The 18,987-nt window shown below is 37.8% G+C and overlaps 1 protein-coding gene across 6 annotated transcripts in view; it reads left to right on the top strand.

Moving 5' to 3' along the window:
- LOC136876346 (secernin-2) overlaps positions 1 to 18,987 on the top strand; it is a 56,830-nt gene that overhangs the window by 11,812 nt on the left and 26,031 nt on the right. For 3 of the 6 annotated variants that reach the window (XM_067150204.2, XM_067150205.2, XM_067150206.2), the window contains exon 3: positions 2,308 to 2,495. The exons of the other annotated variants lie outside the window; for them this stretch is intronic. In XM_067150204.2, the coding sequence (XP_067006305.2) occupies positions 2,308 to 2,495 (188 nt within the window). The remainder of the gene's footprint in view (positions 1 to 2,307; positions 2,496 to 18,987) is intronic. 6 annotated transcript variants of the gene reach the window in all.

Here is an 18,987-nt window from a genome sequence, read left to right as displayed (position 1 = left end):
CCTCAAAATTTTAAAATCATAAGCCCCTCAGTGTATACATTGTGGCATTTAAGATTTCATTTCTTGGGAATTTTTCTAATACTAAGATAAATACATGAAATAATACTGGTAAATGTTTTCTTAGTAATTGTAAATTTGTTCCACTATCTGACAGGTGATGTTAAGTAAAGTAATCCTACATATGTCTTGTTTTTCTCCTCACTTTTCTAATTCTCCCATCTCCCTTCTTCACCTGTACTGCATCTGACTGTTCTTGGACTGCTCTTACATTCTTTTCTCAAATCACAATTTCATCAACAAACAGTATTGTGTCTACTATTGTATCTTTGTGAGTTCCTTGTGCTGCACCTTGTTATACTATCAAAGGTGAGAGAGAACCTACCACCTAGGTAACAGCCCCAGTGATTGATTGATTGATTGATTGATTGATTGATTGATTGATTGATTGATTGATTGATTGATTGATTGATTGATTTTATGTTCTGGACTTGTGTTGCTGTAAACTACCTTTGACATGAGATCTTTTAGTTACAGGGATTGTGTAGTAAATACTTAAGATTATATAGCAGTTGAAATTACCATACAGTATATCCTAAATTATACTGTGAATGTGTATTTTATAATTTAATTTTGTATTAAGATGATGTTGTTGAGTCATCAGTCCGTAGATTGGTTTGATGCAGCCCTCCATGCCACCCTATCCTGTGCTAACCTATTCATTTCTATGTAACTGCTGCATCCTACATCTGCTCTAATCTGCTTGTCATATTCATACCTTGGTCTACCCTTACTGTTCTTACTGCCTACACTTCCCCCAAAAACCAACTGCACAATTCCTGGGTGTCTTAAGATGTGTCCTATCATTCTATCTCTTCTTCCTATTCAATGGTTACCATTACTGAGCAACATTTACCCTTCTCACGTCAGACGACAAAGCACCCTTGTTAGACTGTGGACCAGGATAGCGAAGAACACTTACCTCCCAGGACATCAGGATACAATTGAAAATGCCGTAATGAGACTCAAGTCATGGAAACCTGCCTGGAGGATGGCGAAGGAATTAGTTAATTCACATTTCAATCCTGATGAAATATGGAAACACGAATGGTCTCAATCACACCCTCATGGGATTGTCAGCATCAGGGATCCAACTACAAAGTTGCCTCGGTTCAACCTTCCTCGCTCCACCTGGACCACACTCAACAGGATACACTGCAGAGTAGAAGAAGTGCTTCTGCTCTGCATCAGTGGGGCTGGAAAGACTCTCCAGCTTGTGACTGTGGTGCTGAAGTGCAACATTCTGAAGGACTGCCCTCTGCGAGCTTTCCATCGAGGACATTCACCGAGGACCCCTGAGGCACTCTCTTGGCTAGAAGAGCTGGACATTCGTCTCTAAGAGACTGAAAGATCCCCACATTAACCGTTCTAATGTGGAGTTTGTATATATATATATATATTTTTTTGTATATAGAGTCTTTTGTTTTTGTGCCTGTTAAGACTTGTACATAATCGATTGTCAACTGTATCATTATACGCTAAATAATAATAATAAGAAATATCTTCTTCTCATCAAATTTAGCCACATCATTCTCCTCTCACCAATTCAGTTTAGTATCTCTTCATTTGTGATTTGATCTATCCATCTCACCTTCAGCATTCTTCTGTAACACCACATTTCAAAGCTTCTATCCTCTTTCTTTCTGAGCTATTGTCCATGTTTCACTTCTATACAATGCCACGCTCCAGATGAAAGTCTGCATTTTATGTCTTCCTTACTTCTGCTATCGTTAGTTATTTTACTACCCAAGTAAGAATATTCATCTACTTCCTTTAAGACTTCATTTCCTAATCACCTGACTTCGTTCGACTGCACTCCATTACTTTTGTTGTGGACTTATTTGTTTTCATCTTGTACACCTTACACAGTACTTTGTCCATACCATTCAGCAATTTCTCCAGATCTTTCGCAGTCTCAGATAAAATAAAAAATTCATCAGCAAATCTCAGGGTTTTGATTTCCTCTCCTTGGATTGTGATTTCCTTCCCGAATTCCTCTTTGATATGCATGACAATTCTTATTCTCTAATACATGATGTACAGTAGTGGAAGCTAATTAAATGAATGAATTATTTTTGCCAGTATTGCATAATATTCTGAAAAAGATGTTGATTGCTATTTGAATTTTCATCACTTGTTCAAATCTTTGTGAATTAGCAGGAAGATAATATTATTAGGAGACAAAAATCATTTGTTTTCCCAACAGATAATGGATGACAGATATGTTACAAGCTCTGTTCCATTCCTTAGTGTACGTACATCGATGTGGAGCAAGTGAGTTCCACATATGCCGTTATCCTAAGTAAGCCATCGTGGATGTGGGGAGCTGAGATGGGAGCAAATGACCAAGGAGTAGTGGTGGGCAATGAAGCTGTGTGGACGCGTATGAGTAATGGAGATGACACTGAAGAACGATTGCTAGGCATGGATCTGGTCAGGTGAAGTAACTGTTACTTTGCTTGTAGTTAGAAAAATATGATTTCAGACTGTCTGACTCTTTCCATCTTGGGTGTAACTAATTCAATACGGGTTAAGGTACTCGTCCACAATGCAACAAAACTTTCATGCCACTTTTGTGTTGCGCAAGAAAAATGGCAGGCACTGTTTACACACAGCACGTAAGTTTGCCTTTTTTCTTGTTGCGCAACACGAAAACTTGTGCGCCCAAGGAAAAGTTGCACCGAGTGTTTACACCACGCTATTTAAGTGGCGCAAGTTTTCTCGCATGCGAGTTTCCTAGTCAGCTGTTCTAGCGGATGTGAGTGTTGATAGTAGCAAGTATGTCTTCTGGCGAGGTGTTATCGGCGGCTTGCTTATCGCTGATTTTATTATGGCGACGAAAATAGAGACGAGAAAGAGCGAAACGGAAATTTTGGATGAGGAAGCAGATTTTAGGTCGTGAACATTGTGGTGTTGTTAATAACTTGCTACAGAAATTGTACATGGGAGACCAAGTCTTCTGCAAGAATATCCTGCGAAAGTCAGCGACTGATTTTGAATATCTGCTGAGAAGAGCAGCGCGGTTGATACAAAAGAAAGACACGCTAATGAGAAAATGAATATCACCAACGGAACGCCTTGTGTTGACATTGAGATATTTAGCAACAGGTAAGCCGATTTTTAAAAAATATGGATTTTATACAGTACACATAAGGAATCATTTCTTTTAGCTTATTGTAATTTCCTACATTTTGTTTTGTTACAGTTGACAGTTATCAGTCATTGATACCGACATGCTCCATTTCACGAGTAATATCTGTAGTTTGTGATGCTATTTACATCGTGATGAACGCTCTCTGCCGTTCTTGTTTATTTCTGTAGTCCGTTGCCTCAACCTTCCATAAACATTCTTGTGTTTCAACTAAATATATCAGCTTTCTCGTCATCTCCCTCGTTCATTTCGTGTTCTGAGACATTGTAACCTGTAAATGAACTTACGTAAATTATTACTAAGATGTGTATCTATTTTCAGGCATGTTATATTTCATTTACAATAAAGGATATACAGATACGTACTTACGTTAATTTATTCCCGAGTGTGAACCTCTCAAACATCAGTATAATGTCACAGCAGACGGCCACGTGAGAAAGTTGCGCCACAAAAATGATCTAAACTTTTCACGCCACTTTCAGATGGCGCAACTTCCTCTCTTCCGCTGTGTACACGACGCCACTTTTGACTTTGCACGCAACTTGGAAGTTGCGCAGAATTCGAGTGGCGCGTGCAACTTTTCGAATTGCGTGACTGTTTACACGAAGCTACTCAACTTTTCTTGCTCAAATCGAAGTTGCATGCCATTTTAGTTGCATCGTGGACGAGTAGCTTTAGGTTGAAGAGCTGATCAACATGAGGCCCTAGTTTTGAATTCTAAATATGGATTTTCTGTTTGTATATTCATACTAGCTGATGTACCCATGCTTCGCTACGGAATTCTATATTGTATACAGAATTCAAGGTTAGGTAGTGTACACATTGTAAGATTGTATTAAATTGCATAGCTCTTAACGTTACCCTAGAAACGCAACGGGAAAGCCACCAAACGTCTTTTCTCATATGAAGACTGGGTTACGGAATTTTCATTGTAATGGTAGGCCCGCTTGCTTACCATCAGTTACAATTAGGTTGGGAGTTTTCATTATAATGTCAGACACTCACTCTCCACCTGCCTTTTGTTGGGATGTTGTTATTTTCTCATAAAAATAAAAATAAGATGCCATGTATATATATCTTGTATTAGTTTTAAGAAAAACAACATTAAGGTTATGTGTTGGCAACATGGGTAAATTGAGTCGAGTGGTTGTCTTAATTTGCTTTTGTTCTTTGAACGTTTGAATTGCTTGGTGTTTATGAACGTTAGTTGTAGTCAAGAGCTCGTAATAAAAGGATGTGAGTAAGGAAGCTGGTGTTTCTATGGTATAATTTGCTTATCTAAACCGGTGTAATGAGCAGAAATGAAAATATTTCAGCAGGTTATAGGCCCAGAGCTCCAAAGTGTCAAAACGCCGCAGTATATTTCGCACAATATAAGTTGAAATGAAGTAACGAGAATTAACTGACGAAGCAAGTTGTGACATTATTGATGGGAAAAAATGGCGACCTTGTGGACCAGTAAAGAAACACTGAATAGGAATGTGGCCAAGCTTACAGTGGAGAACTATTTTTTGTGGGCATTAAAGGTGAAACAAGAGCTATTGTTGAAAGATGTGTGGGAATCAGTAATAGGGTATGAGGATACGCCAGGTTGTCAACTGCCTCAGGCAGAAACAAGACGACGAGCACGAAACAGTGTGATTACGTTAGCGGTTATTTTCAAATATGTGGGAGAAGGTTTTGAAAGTGACATTGCAGATATTGAATCAGCGAAAAAGGCATGGGAAAAACTGGACGAGTTGTGCAATGACGGAGGGCTAGTGAATGGTGCTATGACACTGAAACAGTTAACTCATTTTGTGAAGCCCAAGGACATGAGTGTTCAAGAATACTTCGCAAAAATAAATCAACTGTGGAGGAGAACGAGTAAAGCTGGATACGATTTCACAGGTGAACAAGTTGCAGGAATGATAATCGGATATCTTACAGAGGAATATGTAGTTTGTATACCTTCCTTGGAAGTTAATTTGGTGAAACTGACAATCTTGAAGGTGAAGGCGAGATTGCTCACTGAGGAAAGCAGAAGGAAACTTCAGCAAAATGGAGGAAAGGCTTACAACACTGGAAAACGTGAGGGGGATGAAGCTCAAGCCATGGTTGTTCAACACAAGCGAGATATCAAGAAAGAAGATGTGGGACGAGGAAAACAGTAGCCTATAGTTGCTACAATTGCGGTAAACTGGGACATGTATCTAAATATTGTCGCACTACCCAAAAGTGCTTCAATTGTGGTAAGTCAGGACATTATTCAAAAGTATGTCCAACAATGAAGAGTGATGAATCATCGCAGGAGAGTAAATCAGTGAATGCGAGTGGGAAAGTGGTAAGCTTGGAAATTATATATGTAGTAGATAAAGCAATGAGCATGGTAACTTCTGAAGGAACTGCGAAAATTAGAGATTGGCTCTTTGATTCAGGTGCGTCTCATATGTGTCCAACAGAGGAGATGTTTATAGACATGTCAACAAATATAACTGGGAATGTAGAAATAGGAGATAACAGTAAGCTGGATATTAGAGGCATAGGTAAGGTGAAAGTAAAAATGTCAACAGGATGGACAATTACATTTACAGACGTGTTGTATGTACCAAAGTTACATGCAAATTTAATATCAGTTGGTAAGTTAACCAGCAAAGGCTTCAAAGTAGGATTTGCAGGTGAGAAAGCAGTGGTTGTAGATAAGAATGGAGATGAAACATTGTTTATTGCAAACAGGAGGAATGATGTATATGTAGTACAAATAGAGGGAAGAAATGATATTGTAGCTGTGAGTGACTGTGACCAAATAATAGATCAAGAATGTAATAACAGTGTAGCATTTAAAAGTGTTGGGCAGGTTAGGCTGTCGCATGAGAGATATGGACAGGCTCATTCTGAAGCTTTGTTTAAATTGCCAATGTTAGAATTGAAATGATATTAATACTTGTTCTGTATGCATTCAGGGGAAACTGAGTAACAAGGGAGTACTTAAGTCTTGTGAGCGTAAGGGAGAAAAACCACTTGATGTTGTGCACACTGATATAATTGGAAAAATTAGTCCAGCATCACTTGGGAAAGATCAATATGTTATAACAATGATTGACGAATACTCCAGATATAATGTGGCTGTATGTGTGAAAAATAAGGATGAAGTGGTGGAGGTGTTTAATAAGTAAAAGGCAAAGGCAGAAAAGTTACATGGTGTAGGAATTAAGGTAGTGCAATCGGACAATGGTACAGAGTATACATGTAGCAAGTTAAAGCACAATTGCAAAAATGTGGTATTACTCATAGGAGGTCTGTACCGTACACTCCACAACAAAATGGATTGGCAGAGAGGCAGAATAGAACGATGTTTGATACTGTTAGATGTCTATTGATCCAGTCTGGGTTACCAAAAGAATTCTGGGGAGAAGCTGTAATGACTGCAGTGTATTTAAGAAATAGGTGCCCATCCACAGCAATAGATTTTCAGACATCTTATGAACTGTGGTTCACTAGGAAGTTAGATGAGGAAGAAATAGGTAGATTGAAAGTATTTGGATGTCAGGCGTGGGTTGTGAGAGCAGAGAGCAGGAAGTTAGATCCCAGAGCAGAGTCGTGCATTATGATAGGGTACAAAGCAGGTGCTAAAGATGGATATAGATTATGGAGTCTTGAAAGAAAAAAAAAAAAAAAGTAATAGTGAGGAGAAGTGTGGTATTTGAGGAGCAGATATTTCCCTATAAGGTGAAAAGTCCTGGAATTGATATAATGGAAAATATAAATGTACCAAAGGCAGAGGGTAGTGAAACATACTTTGACATACTGTGCACTGAAGATCCAGAGATAAAATTAGGGACTGAGTTAGACACAGGTGAGGACGGAGAGGAAACATTGGCTGTTGAGTCAACAACTGGAGAGGAACTAGAGGTTGAGTCTATAGCAATATAAGAGCCGGGGAATAATCTGAGAAGGTCATAAGACAGAGGAAAGGTAAGACTTGTGCAGATTGTGAGGCAGTAATGGAAGTTAGACATGTGAGTGTAGTAGAACCTAGAACAGTTGAGGAGGCTATGTCAAGCCAAAGAGTCTGCTGACTGGATGGAAGCCATGAAAGTGGAGATCAATGAGATGAGAAACAAGATGTTTGGGAAATTGTAAAAAGACCAGAAAATGTCAAGATAATTAGTTCTAAGTGGGTGTTTTCGTTGAAATATGACAGTGAGGGTAACATTCAGAAATATAAGGCCAGGTTGGTTGCTCAAGGTTTTAAGAGACAGATGAACCTTAGTTATGATGAAACATTTAGTCCTGTAATAAAGAGGAAAACAATGAGACTGTTAATAGGTATTGCAGTACGTAAAGGTTGGACGGTAGAACATCTAGATGTAAGTAGTGCTTAGTTAAATAGTGAAATCAGTTGTTCTGTATATATGGAACAACCAGAATTGTTCATAGGAAAAAATATCCAAAATTATGTAAGTTGAAGAAAAACATCTATGGACTATCTAATTCGAGTAAAGATTGGAATGTTTGTGTTGATGCTATAATTAGAAGACTATTTTTTAAGAGATGTGTCAAAGAACCATGTGTGTGTTGTGTCATTAGCTTGTATGTTGACGACATAATTGTAATAGGTGGCAAAGAGGTTGTTAAGTTGGTTAAAATAAGGTTGGCAGATGAGTTAGAGATTAAAGATGTAGGGAAAGCAACAAACTTACTGTCAATAAAAATAGAACAGACAAAAGAAGGGGTTATGTTGAGTCAAAGTTTGTACATTGACAAATTACTTGCTGATTTTTCCATGAGTGACTGTAAATCAAGTAAGACTATTTTACCAAGCGGGCATTCAGCAGCTGAAAATGATGAGCAGGAATTTGATTGTACCATTTATTGCAGTGCAGTAAGAAGTTTACTATATTTGTCAAATAATACTAGACCTGACATTGCATTTGTGGTAAGTAAAGTTAGTCAAAATTGTCAAAAACCTAAGATTAAAGATTGGAAAGAAGTGAAGCATAGGGCCTATCATGAAATATCTGTGTGGTACTAGAGATTTAAAGTTGTGTTTAAAAAATTGTGAGGAGTCAGTACAAGTGTTCTGTGATGCAGATTGGGGAGGAGATACTAAGTCTAGAAGATCAGTACCGGGCGAGTTGGCCGTGCGCGTAGAGGCGCGCGGCTGTGAGCTTGCATCCGGGAGATAGTAGGTTCGAATCCCACTATCGGCAGCCCTGAAAATGGTTTTCCGTGGTTTCCCATTTTCACACCAGGCAAATGCTGGGGCTGTACCTTAGTTAAGGCCACGGCCGCTTCCTTCCAACTCCTAGGCCTTTCCTATCCCACCGTCGCCATAAGACCTATCTGTGTCGGTGCGACGTAAAGCCCCTAGCAAAAAAGAAGATCAGTGAGTGGGTATGTAACCACAGTGGCAGGGGGGCAGTATCATGGTATAGTAAGAAACAGAGTTGTATTGCTAGATCTACCATGGATGCTGAATACATTGCAATGGCAGAGGTATCTCGAGAAGTAACTTGGATGAAAGATTTGCTATCAGAGCTAGCGCTGAAAAGGTTTATGGATATTCCTTGTAAAGTTTTTGCTGACAATGCAGCAGCAATTATATTGAGTAAAAACGATAATGTGAGTGAAAGATCAAAACATATTGACATCATGTACCATGTATGTAGAGAACTAGTAGAAAAGGGGTTCATTGAGTTTGTATATGTAGCATCAGAGAGAAATGCTGCAGACTTATTCACAAAGAATTTATCAAGCAACAAGCTTAAGAGTTTGTATAAGCTTATAGAATTGCAATGAGAGGATAATTTATTGAAGTGTAGTTTTATTTTTGAGAAAAGTGGGGAATGTTGGAATGTTGTTATTTTCTCATAAAAATAAGATGCCATGTATATCTTGTATTAGTTTTGAGAAAAACAACATTAAGGTTATGGTGTTGGCAACATCGGTAAATTGAGTCAAGAGGTTTGTCTTAATTTGCTTTTGTTCTTTGAATGTTTGAATTGCTTGGTGTGTGTAAATGTTAGTTGTAGTCAAGAGCTCATAATAAAAAGGTGAGTGAGGAAGCTGGTGTTTCTATGGTATAATTTGCTTACCTAAACCGGTGTAATGAGCAGAAATGAAAGTATTTCAACAGTAAGTAAGATTGTATTAAATTGCATAGCTCTTAACGTTACCCTAGAAACGCAACGGGGAAGCCACCAAACATCTTTTCTCATATGAAGACTGGGTTAGGGAAGTTTCATTGTAATGGTAGGCCCGCTTGCCTATCATCAGTTACAATCAGGTTGGGAGTTTTAATTATAATGGCAGACACTCACGCTCCACGTGCCTTTTTACATCCTCAGAAAGACTGTCTTAATGGTTATCCCAACTGAAATGAACATAGGTCATTACAATGACATCAGTAGGAATGGCGCTATTAAAAGCAATGATTTCATATGAAATACTCGATCAAATGAAAAACCACACATTTTCTCACTTTAACGAACAGTACTGTGTTAGGCATAGATATCAAGGATAATTTAATAAAATACCACCTATTCAATACTTTCCACGTTTAATGTGGTTATTATCTACATGATTTTATGTAGACTTATTTGGTCAGGTACATGTTTCACCCATTATTTTGGGCATCTTCAGCCTGTAAACAACCTTTAGGTCAAGGTTTGGGACCTTTTTAACCAATATAAACATACCAATATATACACTATATACATCATATACATTATATACAATATATACAAACATAAGTCAATACAGTAAAGTTTTTTGGTCCTAATCTATCTAATATGGGAAATGTCCAAAACTAAAATGGATCTTCTTTTCGGTGAAGAGGATTGCATATCGGGGTTTATGTGACCCCTATATCATATTAAGTTCTTGACGTATCGTGTCTGGTGACAGGATGTGTCGTCAACAATAAGTGGAGATTTGAACTGATTGTAGGTTGGTCAAGATTGAAAATATAAATTTAAATTAATTGTGTTTTAACTTGGCAGTTCTATTCTGGTTAACTTAAAATGTTCAAAACTAAAAATAAAATGAAACGGATCTTCTTTTTTCTTGAGAAGGGGTGATATTCAAATCTCCACTTATTGTTGACGACACATCCTGTCACCAGACACGATACGTCAAGAACTTAATATGATATAGGGGTCACATAAACCCCGATATGCAATCCTCTTCACCGAAAAGAAGATCCATTTTAGTTTTGGACATTTCCCATATTAGATAGATTAGGACCAAAAAACTTTACTGTATTGACTTATGTTTGTATATATTGTATATAATGTATATGTTGTATATAGTGTATATATTGGTTAAAAAGGTCCCAAACCTTGACCTAAAGGTTGTTTACAGGCTGAAGATGCCCAAAATAATGGGTGAAACATGTACCTGACCAAATAAGTCTACATAAAATCATGTAGATAATAACCACATTAAACGTGGAAAGTATTGAATAGGTGGTATTTTATTAAATTATCCTTGATATCTATGCCTAACGTCATCTTCAATACGGAACAATAATGAGAGTTGTTACCAGTACTGTGTTGCCGATCTAACAGTCCAAAGTTCCAGAGCTGGAATGACCAAGCCGCATAAAGCCGTGATCCGTGAACACTCTTCGTCTTTTGCTGGCGGGGGTGGGGGGTCGAATAGTGGAGAGTTCCAGGGCAAAGACTATGCCCTTTTTCTAATCTGTTTCCTAGGAATACTCCATGAGTCGGAAAGTCTCAAGTCACTACACTGGCGGCGGAAAAATCTATTTGACTTGGAGGAAAATTTTTCCTCCAAGCCAGAGGAGAAACCCCCTCTTTACTGCTAATTTGGAATAAAATGAATGTAGGATTTAATAAAAGTGAAGAGAAAGAAGCTTTTCTTGGGAAACGGCTCTTTTCAGGGTTGAATTTTGAGTTATTTAGTGAATTGTGGTGCTATAATTTGGAATAGGCCTAAATTGTAATTCTATACCAGGTCATACTACTACTAAGTGAGACTCTGCCCTAGTCCTAAGTGTGCACACTGTTCATTCAAAACAGTGCGTCAGAGTAGGGATCGAATAACTGGAATACTATGATCATTCTCTCAGGCTGTTATACTCGGTACGCAGCAGTAATCCCATCTATCGGAGTTCAGTGGCAGAATGAGAGACAAAGAACATCACAACAAACAGTGGTCAATGTAATGTTATTGTTGATCAATGTTATGCGCTTTTGATATTGTAGACCTTCACATTTAGTTTTCTTCCGACTCTGAAATATTACTCTTATCATAGTTGGTACGCTAAAACTGAATAAAACATAAATGATCGGAAATTGTATTTTTAATAACTTTTGTTATGTAGTACTTTTCGATAGGACCAAGCATAGGTATTTAAAAATTAAATTTTAGGTGCCTTCCCCTAAACTACAATTTCATGCAGGGTGAATAATTATTTTTTATAGCTTAGACTGTAGTTTCTTACTCCCCAACTCTATATACCGATTTTCATTAAATTATGTTAACCCATTTTCTCGTGGCTCGGCATTGATATGGACTTAGCAACAAAAATACAAATTCATGAATATCTGTGTTATCATAGCCGGTACAGTAAAAATGTATAGGACATAAATGATCGGAAATGTAATTCTATAACTCTAGTTATGTAGTATTTATCGATAGGACCACTAATAATATAAATATTTGAGAATTCAATTTTAGGTCTCCCCTAAACTACCATTTCACTCAGCGTGAATGAAATGATTTATAGCCTAGATTGTAGTGGCTCATCTTCTGACTTTACATACCGATTTTCATTAAATTCTCCTCGGCCATTTTCTCGGGCTGCGTGTACAGACAGACAGACAGACAGACAGACAGACAGACAGACAGACAGACAGACAGACAGACAGACAGACAGAAATTATGGAAAAGTAAAAAGTGTACTTTCTTGTTGCTGTGGGCATGACCAATACAGAAATACCATTCTTTTCAAATTCTGAGCAATGTACAGACAAAACTCTTATTTTATGTATATAGATTTACTCCAGGTGAAAGTACTGTTTCAAGTTCTTGGGCATCAGTGTTTTTCCCAGAAATTTTTGTCAGCCAAGTGGCAGTGGCAGGAATGAGTAGCCGGGCAGGGAATACTACGTAAAAATTGAATATGGTAAAATATAAGTTTATTCCCCTCAGGGCATTAACAATATCAGACAGGTAAATATTAACAGTAAAATTGATCTATTTTAGTGTTGTTATCACGAACAAGACATAACAGAGTAATTTGAACTTCTAGTGTCCTACTGCTCGTTCATAATCATGTAACACCAGGAACCATTCGGTTGCTGTGCAGTGCCTTGCGGGTTTGCGATGTCATGCAAAATCAAATGCTCGCAAATTATTCCACGCTAATACAGACACCGCTCGCGCTGACACAACATGATGGTCAAACTAAACATTTAAACTTTGATGTAATAGACACACTTATGCTGACATTAATGAAGATTTATCATTTAAATAAACACCTTTACAGTATTTACGTTTTGATTTAGAGCACCTAATGACTCAAATATGTGTTAATATTATGTGACCGAGCTCGATAGCTGAAGTTGCTTAAGTGCGGCCAGTATCCAGTATTCGGGAGATAGTAGGTTCGAACCCCACTGTCGGCAGCCCTGAAAATGGTTTTCCGTGCTTTCCCATTTTCACACCAGGCAAATGCTGGTGCTGTACCTTAATTAAGGCCACGGCCGCTTCCTTCCCACTCCCAGCCCTTCCCTGTCTCATCGTCGCCATAAGACCTATCTGTGTCGGTGCGACGTAAAGCAACTAGCGAAAAAAAAAAAAATTATGTGATTTGCACGTATGTAGGTTATGTTAGTCTATTGCTCAACTCTCTTCTCCATCTTCTCTTGCTGTCCCATTTGTCTTGCTTTTTTCCTCACTTTTCTAATTTTCCTATTTTCCTACGTCTCTTGTACTGCATCAGGCTGCTTTTAGATTCTTCTTATATCCTTCCCTAAAATCACAGTTTCATTAACAAACAGTGCTGTGTCCACTATTGTACCTTTTGTGAGTTCCTTGTGCTGCCCCTCATGAAACCATCAGAAACGAATTTTGATCCATGGATCATGAACTTGTGAAGTGGGGAGCTTGCTCATTGCACTGTGCATTGAATGTGGGAATGTGTTGCATGTTAATCTTGTGAATCAACTCTTAAAGTATTCAGATTGTGCCTTCTTGGGATGGGATGGAAGTTGTGCCTTGCCGTTTGAACTGGTGAAAGTTCTCTCCATGACCTGCATGTTTATTAGAAATTAATCAAATCAGTGTGGATGTTAATAAGATCTCCTTGTTGGACTGAATCTGGATCTCCAGGACGTTTGTTTTTATTTATTTATTTATTTATTTATTTATTTATTTATTCATTCATTCATTCATTCATTCATTCATTCATTCATTCATTCATTCATTCATTCATTTATTTATTTATTTATTTATTTATTTATTTATTTATTTATTTATTTATTTATTTATTTATTTATTTATTATTTATTTATTTATTATTTATTTATTTATTTATTTATTTATTTATTTATTTATTTATTTATTTATTTAAGCTATGAAGCCTGCTGTTATGCCAAACCATCTCATATGTACGGCTCATGAAGTGGAGGCACAGATGGTGGCTATACCTTAATTAACATCAATGCTATTACCTTCCCAGTATTCATTCTTTCCTCTCCCAGTACCACAAGAAATCTACTTCTTTCAATGTGACATTAAACAGCAAAGGAAAACAGTGAAAAAATAGTTTGTTTTACAATCATAGAATGAAACTTATTATTACATGATAGATTAATATAATTTTGGCATTACAGTAAACTCCCATTGCAGGTTATCTGGTTTGCAGGTTATTCATGTAATCTCAAACAATAGTTAAAAAGAAAAGAAAACAAAAACAGAACAAAACAAAACAAAAAAAAGTAATGAATTTATTGTTGTATACATTATTTTCCCTGATTTTTCAACTAGGCTTTCTCTGATTTGAGTTGTTAAGAAATGCAGCTTTTATGGCACTAATAAATCTTGCACCATGTGTACGTATCATTGGTTTAGTATCTACCTACAGCTGACAGTTTCTGTTGTCATTCTGTATGGCCTTCAGCTTTATGTTGTCATGGCATTTTTAAATAAAAACTGTAAAGTAAAAAAATTGGATGTTATAGAAAAAGGAAAATTCAAGAAGGGAGACTCAGCTACTAAGTTGGCAACAGATTATAGAATAGGAGTAAAATCTGTCTGCAGTTTCCAAAAAAAAAAAAAAAAAAAAAAAAAAACTGGAGAATTTTGTACAGAATGATCATAGTGATGGACCTTCAAACTGTTAAAAAGAAATGCGTATAGGGAGAGTTAAATGTCACTAATGGTTCAAACAAAAATTAAAGGGCAGAAGAAGTGGTGGTGGGGATGGTGGTGGTGGTAATTATTGTTTTAAGAGGAAATACAACTAGGCAACCATATTCTATATGACACTAATCAGAGAGAAAAATGAAAGGGATCGAACAGAGAGAGATAAGGGCCATGAAGAGCATGAAAATTAAAGACTCCCTAGGCCTTTGATGCTCTAATACCGTCGAGGTCAGAAAAGAACAAGAGTTGACCAAGGGAGGTCAGATAGGATAGATGAAAGTGAGGAGCCTGGCATAAGTAAGTGGAAGCAATGCCAGGACTTAGCTAAAGGCTCCATGGTTGCCAACCCACGCTCCCAAGTTCAGAGACCCCGGGCCCCTATTAGTTGCCACTTGGCAGAAGAAGTTATCATCATTGTTACAATGTGTATGGAGAAAGTCAAGTTATTCCATGAATTTTCATTGTGTTGAATTATCCATATTTTTTGATTTCTCATGCATGTTTATTTCTTCATTAGCCTGAATAACTGTAATATCTGCGCACTTTTTAGCGATAGATTTACACCCTAGTGCTGAATCGGTCGACTTAGGTTATCTTCGAGATTCGTATTGGCAACCTTTGAAACGCAAACTAAGAATCGCTTGTCATCGCTGTGCGACATCTGGCGTACACTTTACGTACTCGTACTGTTGTTGTTTACATAGCAAAGCCAAACTATAGAATTAATGCTGGGAACACGTTTCGCATCGGGAAATATTGTATACTATTATATATTGTGTGTGTGACACAGTTGTTGGCGTAAAATAATAAAGGTCTAGAAAATTCATATCGATCGATCATACTATCGATTCAATTCAGATTTCATTTCCATTCAATTGGCAGTATTTACCGGAACCGGCAGTGCTCCCTTCTTACTCCTCACCGAGTACAAGAATCTATCACTAAAAAGTGCGCGTACTATACTTATTCTTTAAATAGACATGCCTCAAAAACGTGTAATTCTGAATCGGGTTCCTGCTATCCACAATTTCATATGCTCATTGCTAAAGAGGATAGTGGACCTGGAAGAAATGATCCAAGAATGATAAAACTGGACTCTCAGCCTTGCCTTCAAGTAGTTATGTCTGTGATGGCCAATCAGGTGTTTGTCAGGACTGTTAGTTTCTCTACAAATAATAATAATAATAATAATAATAATAATAATAATAATAATAATAATAATAATAATAATAATAATAATAATAATAATAATAATAATAATGATAATAATAATAACAACAACAACAACATTTTTTTAAACGAGGGATTGTGGAAAATCTTCAAAAGACACTTGTGAAGGGTCCGCACTCCACAAGTGTGTGGGATTCTTACCCACTAAAAACCACACACCCTTTTCTCACGATGTGTGTCATCACCCCGGAACTGCTTTCGCATTACTTCAGGGTGATATCGTGCTTTGTCTTTCAGACGCCTTCTTTCTTCATTTCTCTTTTAAGAACGTTCGTATGCTTCCAAATCCTTCTTCTTCTGACGAAGGATGTCCTCCACATGCACTGCCACGCAATCCCAGGATTCCTGATTTCGCAACATCACCGAAATAATATTATCTGTTGTCAATTCTCCTAGTTCAGTTTCCACACATCTTCTCTGAATCGTCCAGTGGCCGCATACAAAAAAGGTGTGAAATACATCGTCAATATCATCACAGTATATGCATGCTGCATCACTCGCTCTGCCCAATTTATGCAGGAATTTCCGGAAATATCCATGTCCTGTTAGAAGTTGCGTGAGATAGTAATTTACTTCACCATGGGTCCTTTCAACCCAGATATCCAAGCGTGGTATCAGTCGCTTGGTCCATTTACCTCGAGGGTCACTTTCCCGTCTGAGTTGCCATCGCCTCATCAGTTGACTGAAGGCACGCTTCTTTGCACATTTCTTTCCCAGCTCTCCTTTGGTACGCCAGATTTCATGCCGCTCCAATGCGAGTAGATCTACTGGGGCTATTGCTGCCACCGTGAGGATTGCAGGTTCGGAAACCGTGCGGTATGCACATGCAATACGTAAAGCCGCTCTCCGTTGTACAGCAGCTATCCTCCGATACCAAGCAAATCTCAAGGATTCAGCCCAGATTTCAGAGCCATATAGGAGCACTGACTGAACCGTCGACATGAGAAGACGTCGTTTACTGGATTTCGGACCTTTAATATTTCCCATTAGTCTGCTAAGTGCTGTCATGTATTTTACTGCCTTGTCTGTCGCTCTCTGAATATGATTCCAGAATGTGAGCTTGGAGTCAAGTGTCACTCCTAGATATTTTGTGCTCGCAGATGTTTTTATCACTAACTCTCCAACAGTCATTGGTACAAGAGTTTCGATCCTTTTCCTCGTCAGAAGAACTATCTCCGTTTTGTGTTCGGCTAATGTTAGACTATGGCTCATCATCCATTCTTTTATGCGCCGCATCACCTGGTTCAGTTTAATTTGAGCCATTTTAACATTACGAGCTAATAATAATAATAATAATAATAATATTAATATTGATCTAAATGATTGGTAGGCAGTTGACTGAATGAAAACCTACATTCACTGCACTCCTTTTTCACCTTCCCTCAACATCTCATCAAGGTATTATTATTATTATTATTATTATTATTATTATTATTATTATTATTATTATTATTATTATTATTATTTGATTTGATGCCATCTGGCCGCTTGCTCGTCTGTTTTATTCCAGACTTACTACAGTAGATGTCAGAGTAAACTGAATCTCTCTTGGGCGTCTGTAGCTAAGTTTTTAATAAATTTTGTCGGGTATCACCAGAGATCTTTTACAAGGAGTGTCGAATGGAAATTTTTCCACCCTTCATAAATCTGACTGCGCCAGGCTTGAATCCATTATTTTGGGATCTGGAGGCCGACCCCCCTCCACCACTGATCCACAGAGAGAGCTAGTTTCTCTACAGAACAGCTGTGATATAAACAAATGTACTTAATGTTGTGTTCATGCTGGATGTTTGTAAACAATCATCCTGCGTTAAATTGCATTCAAGATAGTTATGTGCTGCTGGGAGACTTTGAGAAAAGCCACATAGTTTTTCAAACTTGGGAGGATTTTGGTCTTCTGACTGCACGTGAATTTTCGGGGAGATTGGACATTATTATTAAATGAGAGGGTAATTTCAACCTTGACAGATTCATATGTTCAGTGAATGGTCTCTGTGTTCAGCATCAAGGAACATTGTACCTCAAGGTATCTTCATATTGATCTAAATGATTGCTAGGCAGTTGACTGAATGAAAACCTACATTCACTGCACTCCAATTTCACCTTCCCTCAACATCTCATCATCAACAAGTTTGTTTGCATTGATGTGGTGAACATATGGTAGTGGTGACTGAAAACTAGTGATGTTAACAACAAATCCAAGTTTTGCCTAGATGTACTCTATGTGTCCAGGATAATGAAACTCTGGATCACCAATTCAGACTACAGTGGAGTGAGAAACCTTACCTATGATCCCAGTTCTATCTAGTAGTGATCTGGGAACAGTGATAGTATAGCTGTATTTTCAGGACATGCTGGGCTGAGTGGCTCTTTTCGTAGAAGCACTGGGTTTCTGGGCACAAGTTTGGTGGATTCAATCGCAGCTCAGTTGATTGGTATTTGAAGCTGCTCAGATACATCAGCCTTGTGTTGGTAGATTTTCCAGCATGTAAAAGAACTCCTGCAGGACAAAATTCTGGCATCTCATCGTCTCAGGAAACTGTGAAAGTAATTAGTAGAATGTAAACCCAATCTTCTTCTTCTTACATCATCATCATCATCATCATCATCATCATAAAGACAACATGTGTTTTCATGCAATTCGTTTCATGTACTGTAATGACTTTACTGACCCAGTTTCCAACAAAATACGGGCTGCAGGTATACAGTGTGTGATTTCTTCAACTCTCCCTTTGCTAATGATATATTTCTTCAGGCTGGCATGGTCTCCAAACTGAAGATTCATTGCATATTTATAGTATCAGATGACATTGCAACTTCAACTGTCAATGAGTACAAGGAATCTGAAATGGCAGTTGCAACAGTTATGGTAGGATCTTCTGCAGTAATGCATAATACATCTCTGTGATTCAATTCCTGACATTATTGTCATGTGTCTTCACAATGGAGGCAATATACTATAGGATTGGTAAAATGCATTTTCATTTTGGGTAGATTCAACACAGTTGCTTTGTTGATGCCTTCATGCAGGAAAGTCTCAACATGCGGAACATCAAATTCTAGGAATTCAACCTCAGGATAAGTGGAACTAACACAGCGGTGATGGCAGCTGATGACCAGTTGGAGAGTGTGGATAGTTTCACCTACCTTGGAAGTATTGCCACCAGGGACAA

The sequence above is a fragment of the Anabrus simplex genome, chromosome 6 (genome assembly GCF_040414725.1).
Source record: "Anabrus simplex isolate iqAnaSimp1 chromosome 6, ASM4041472v1, whole genome shotgun sequence".
NCBI lineage: Eukaryota > Metazoa > Arthropoda > Insecta > Orthoptera > Tettigoniidae > Anabrus > Anabrus simplex.
This window is presented reverse-complemented; position numbering and strand designations above follow the sequence as displayed.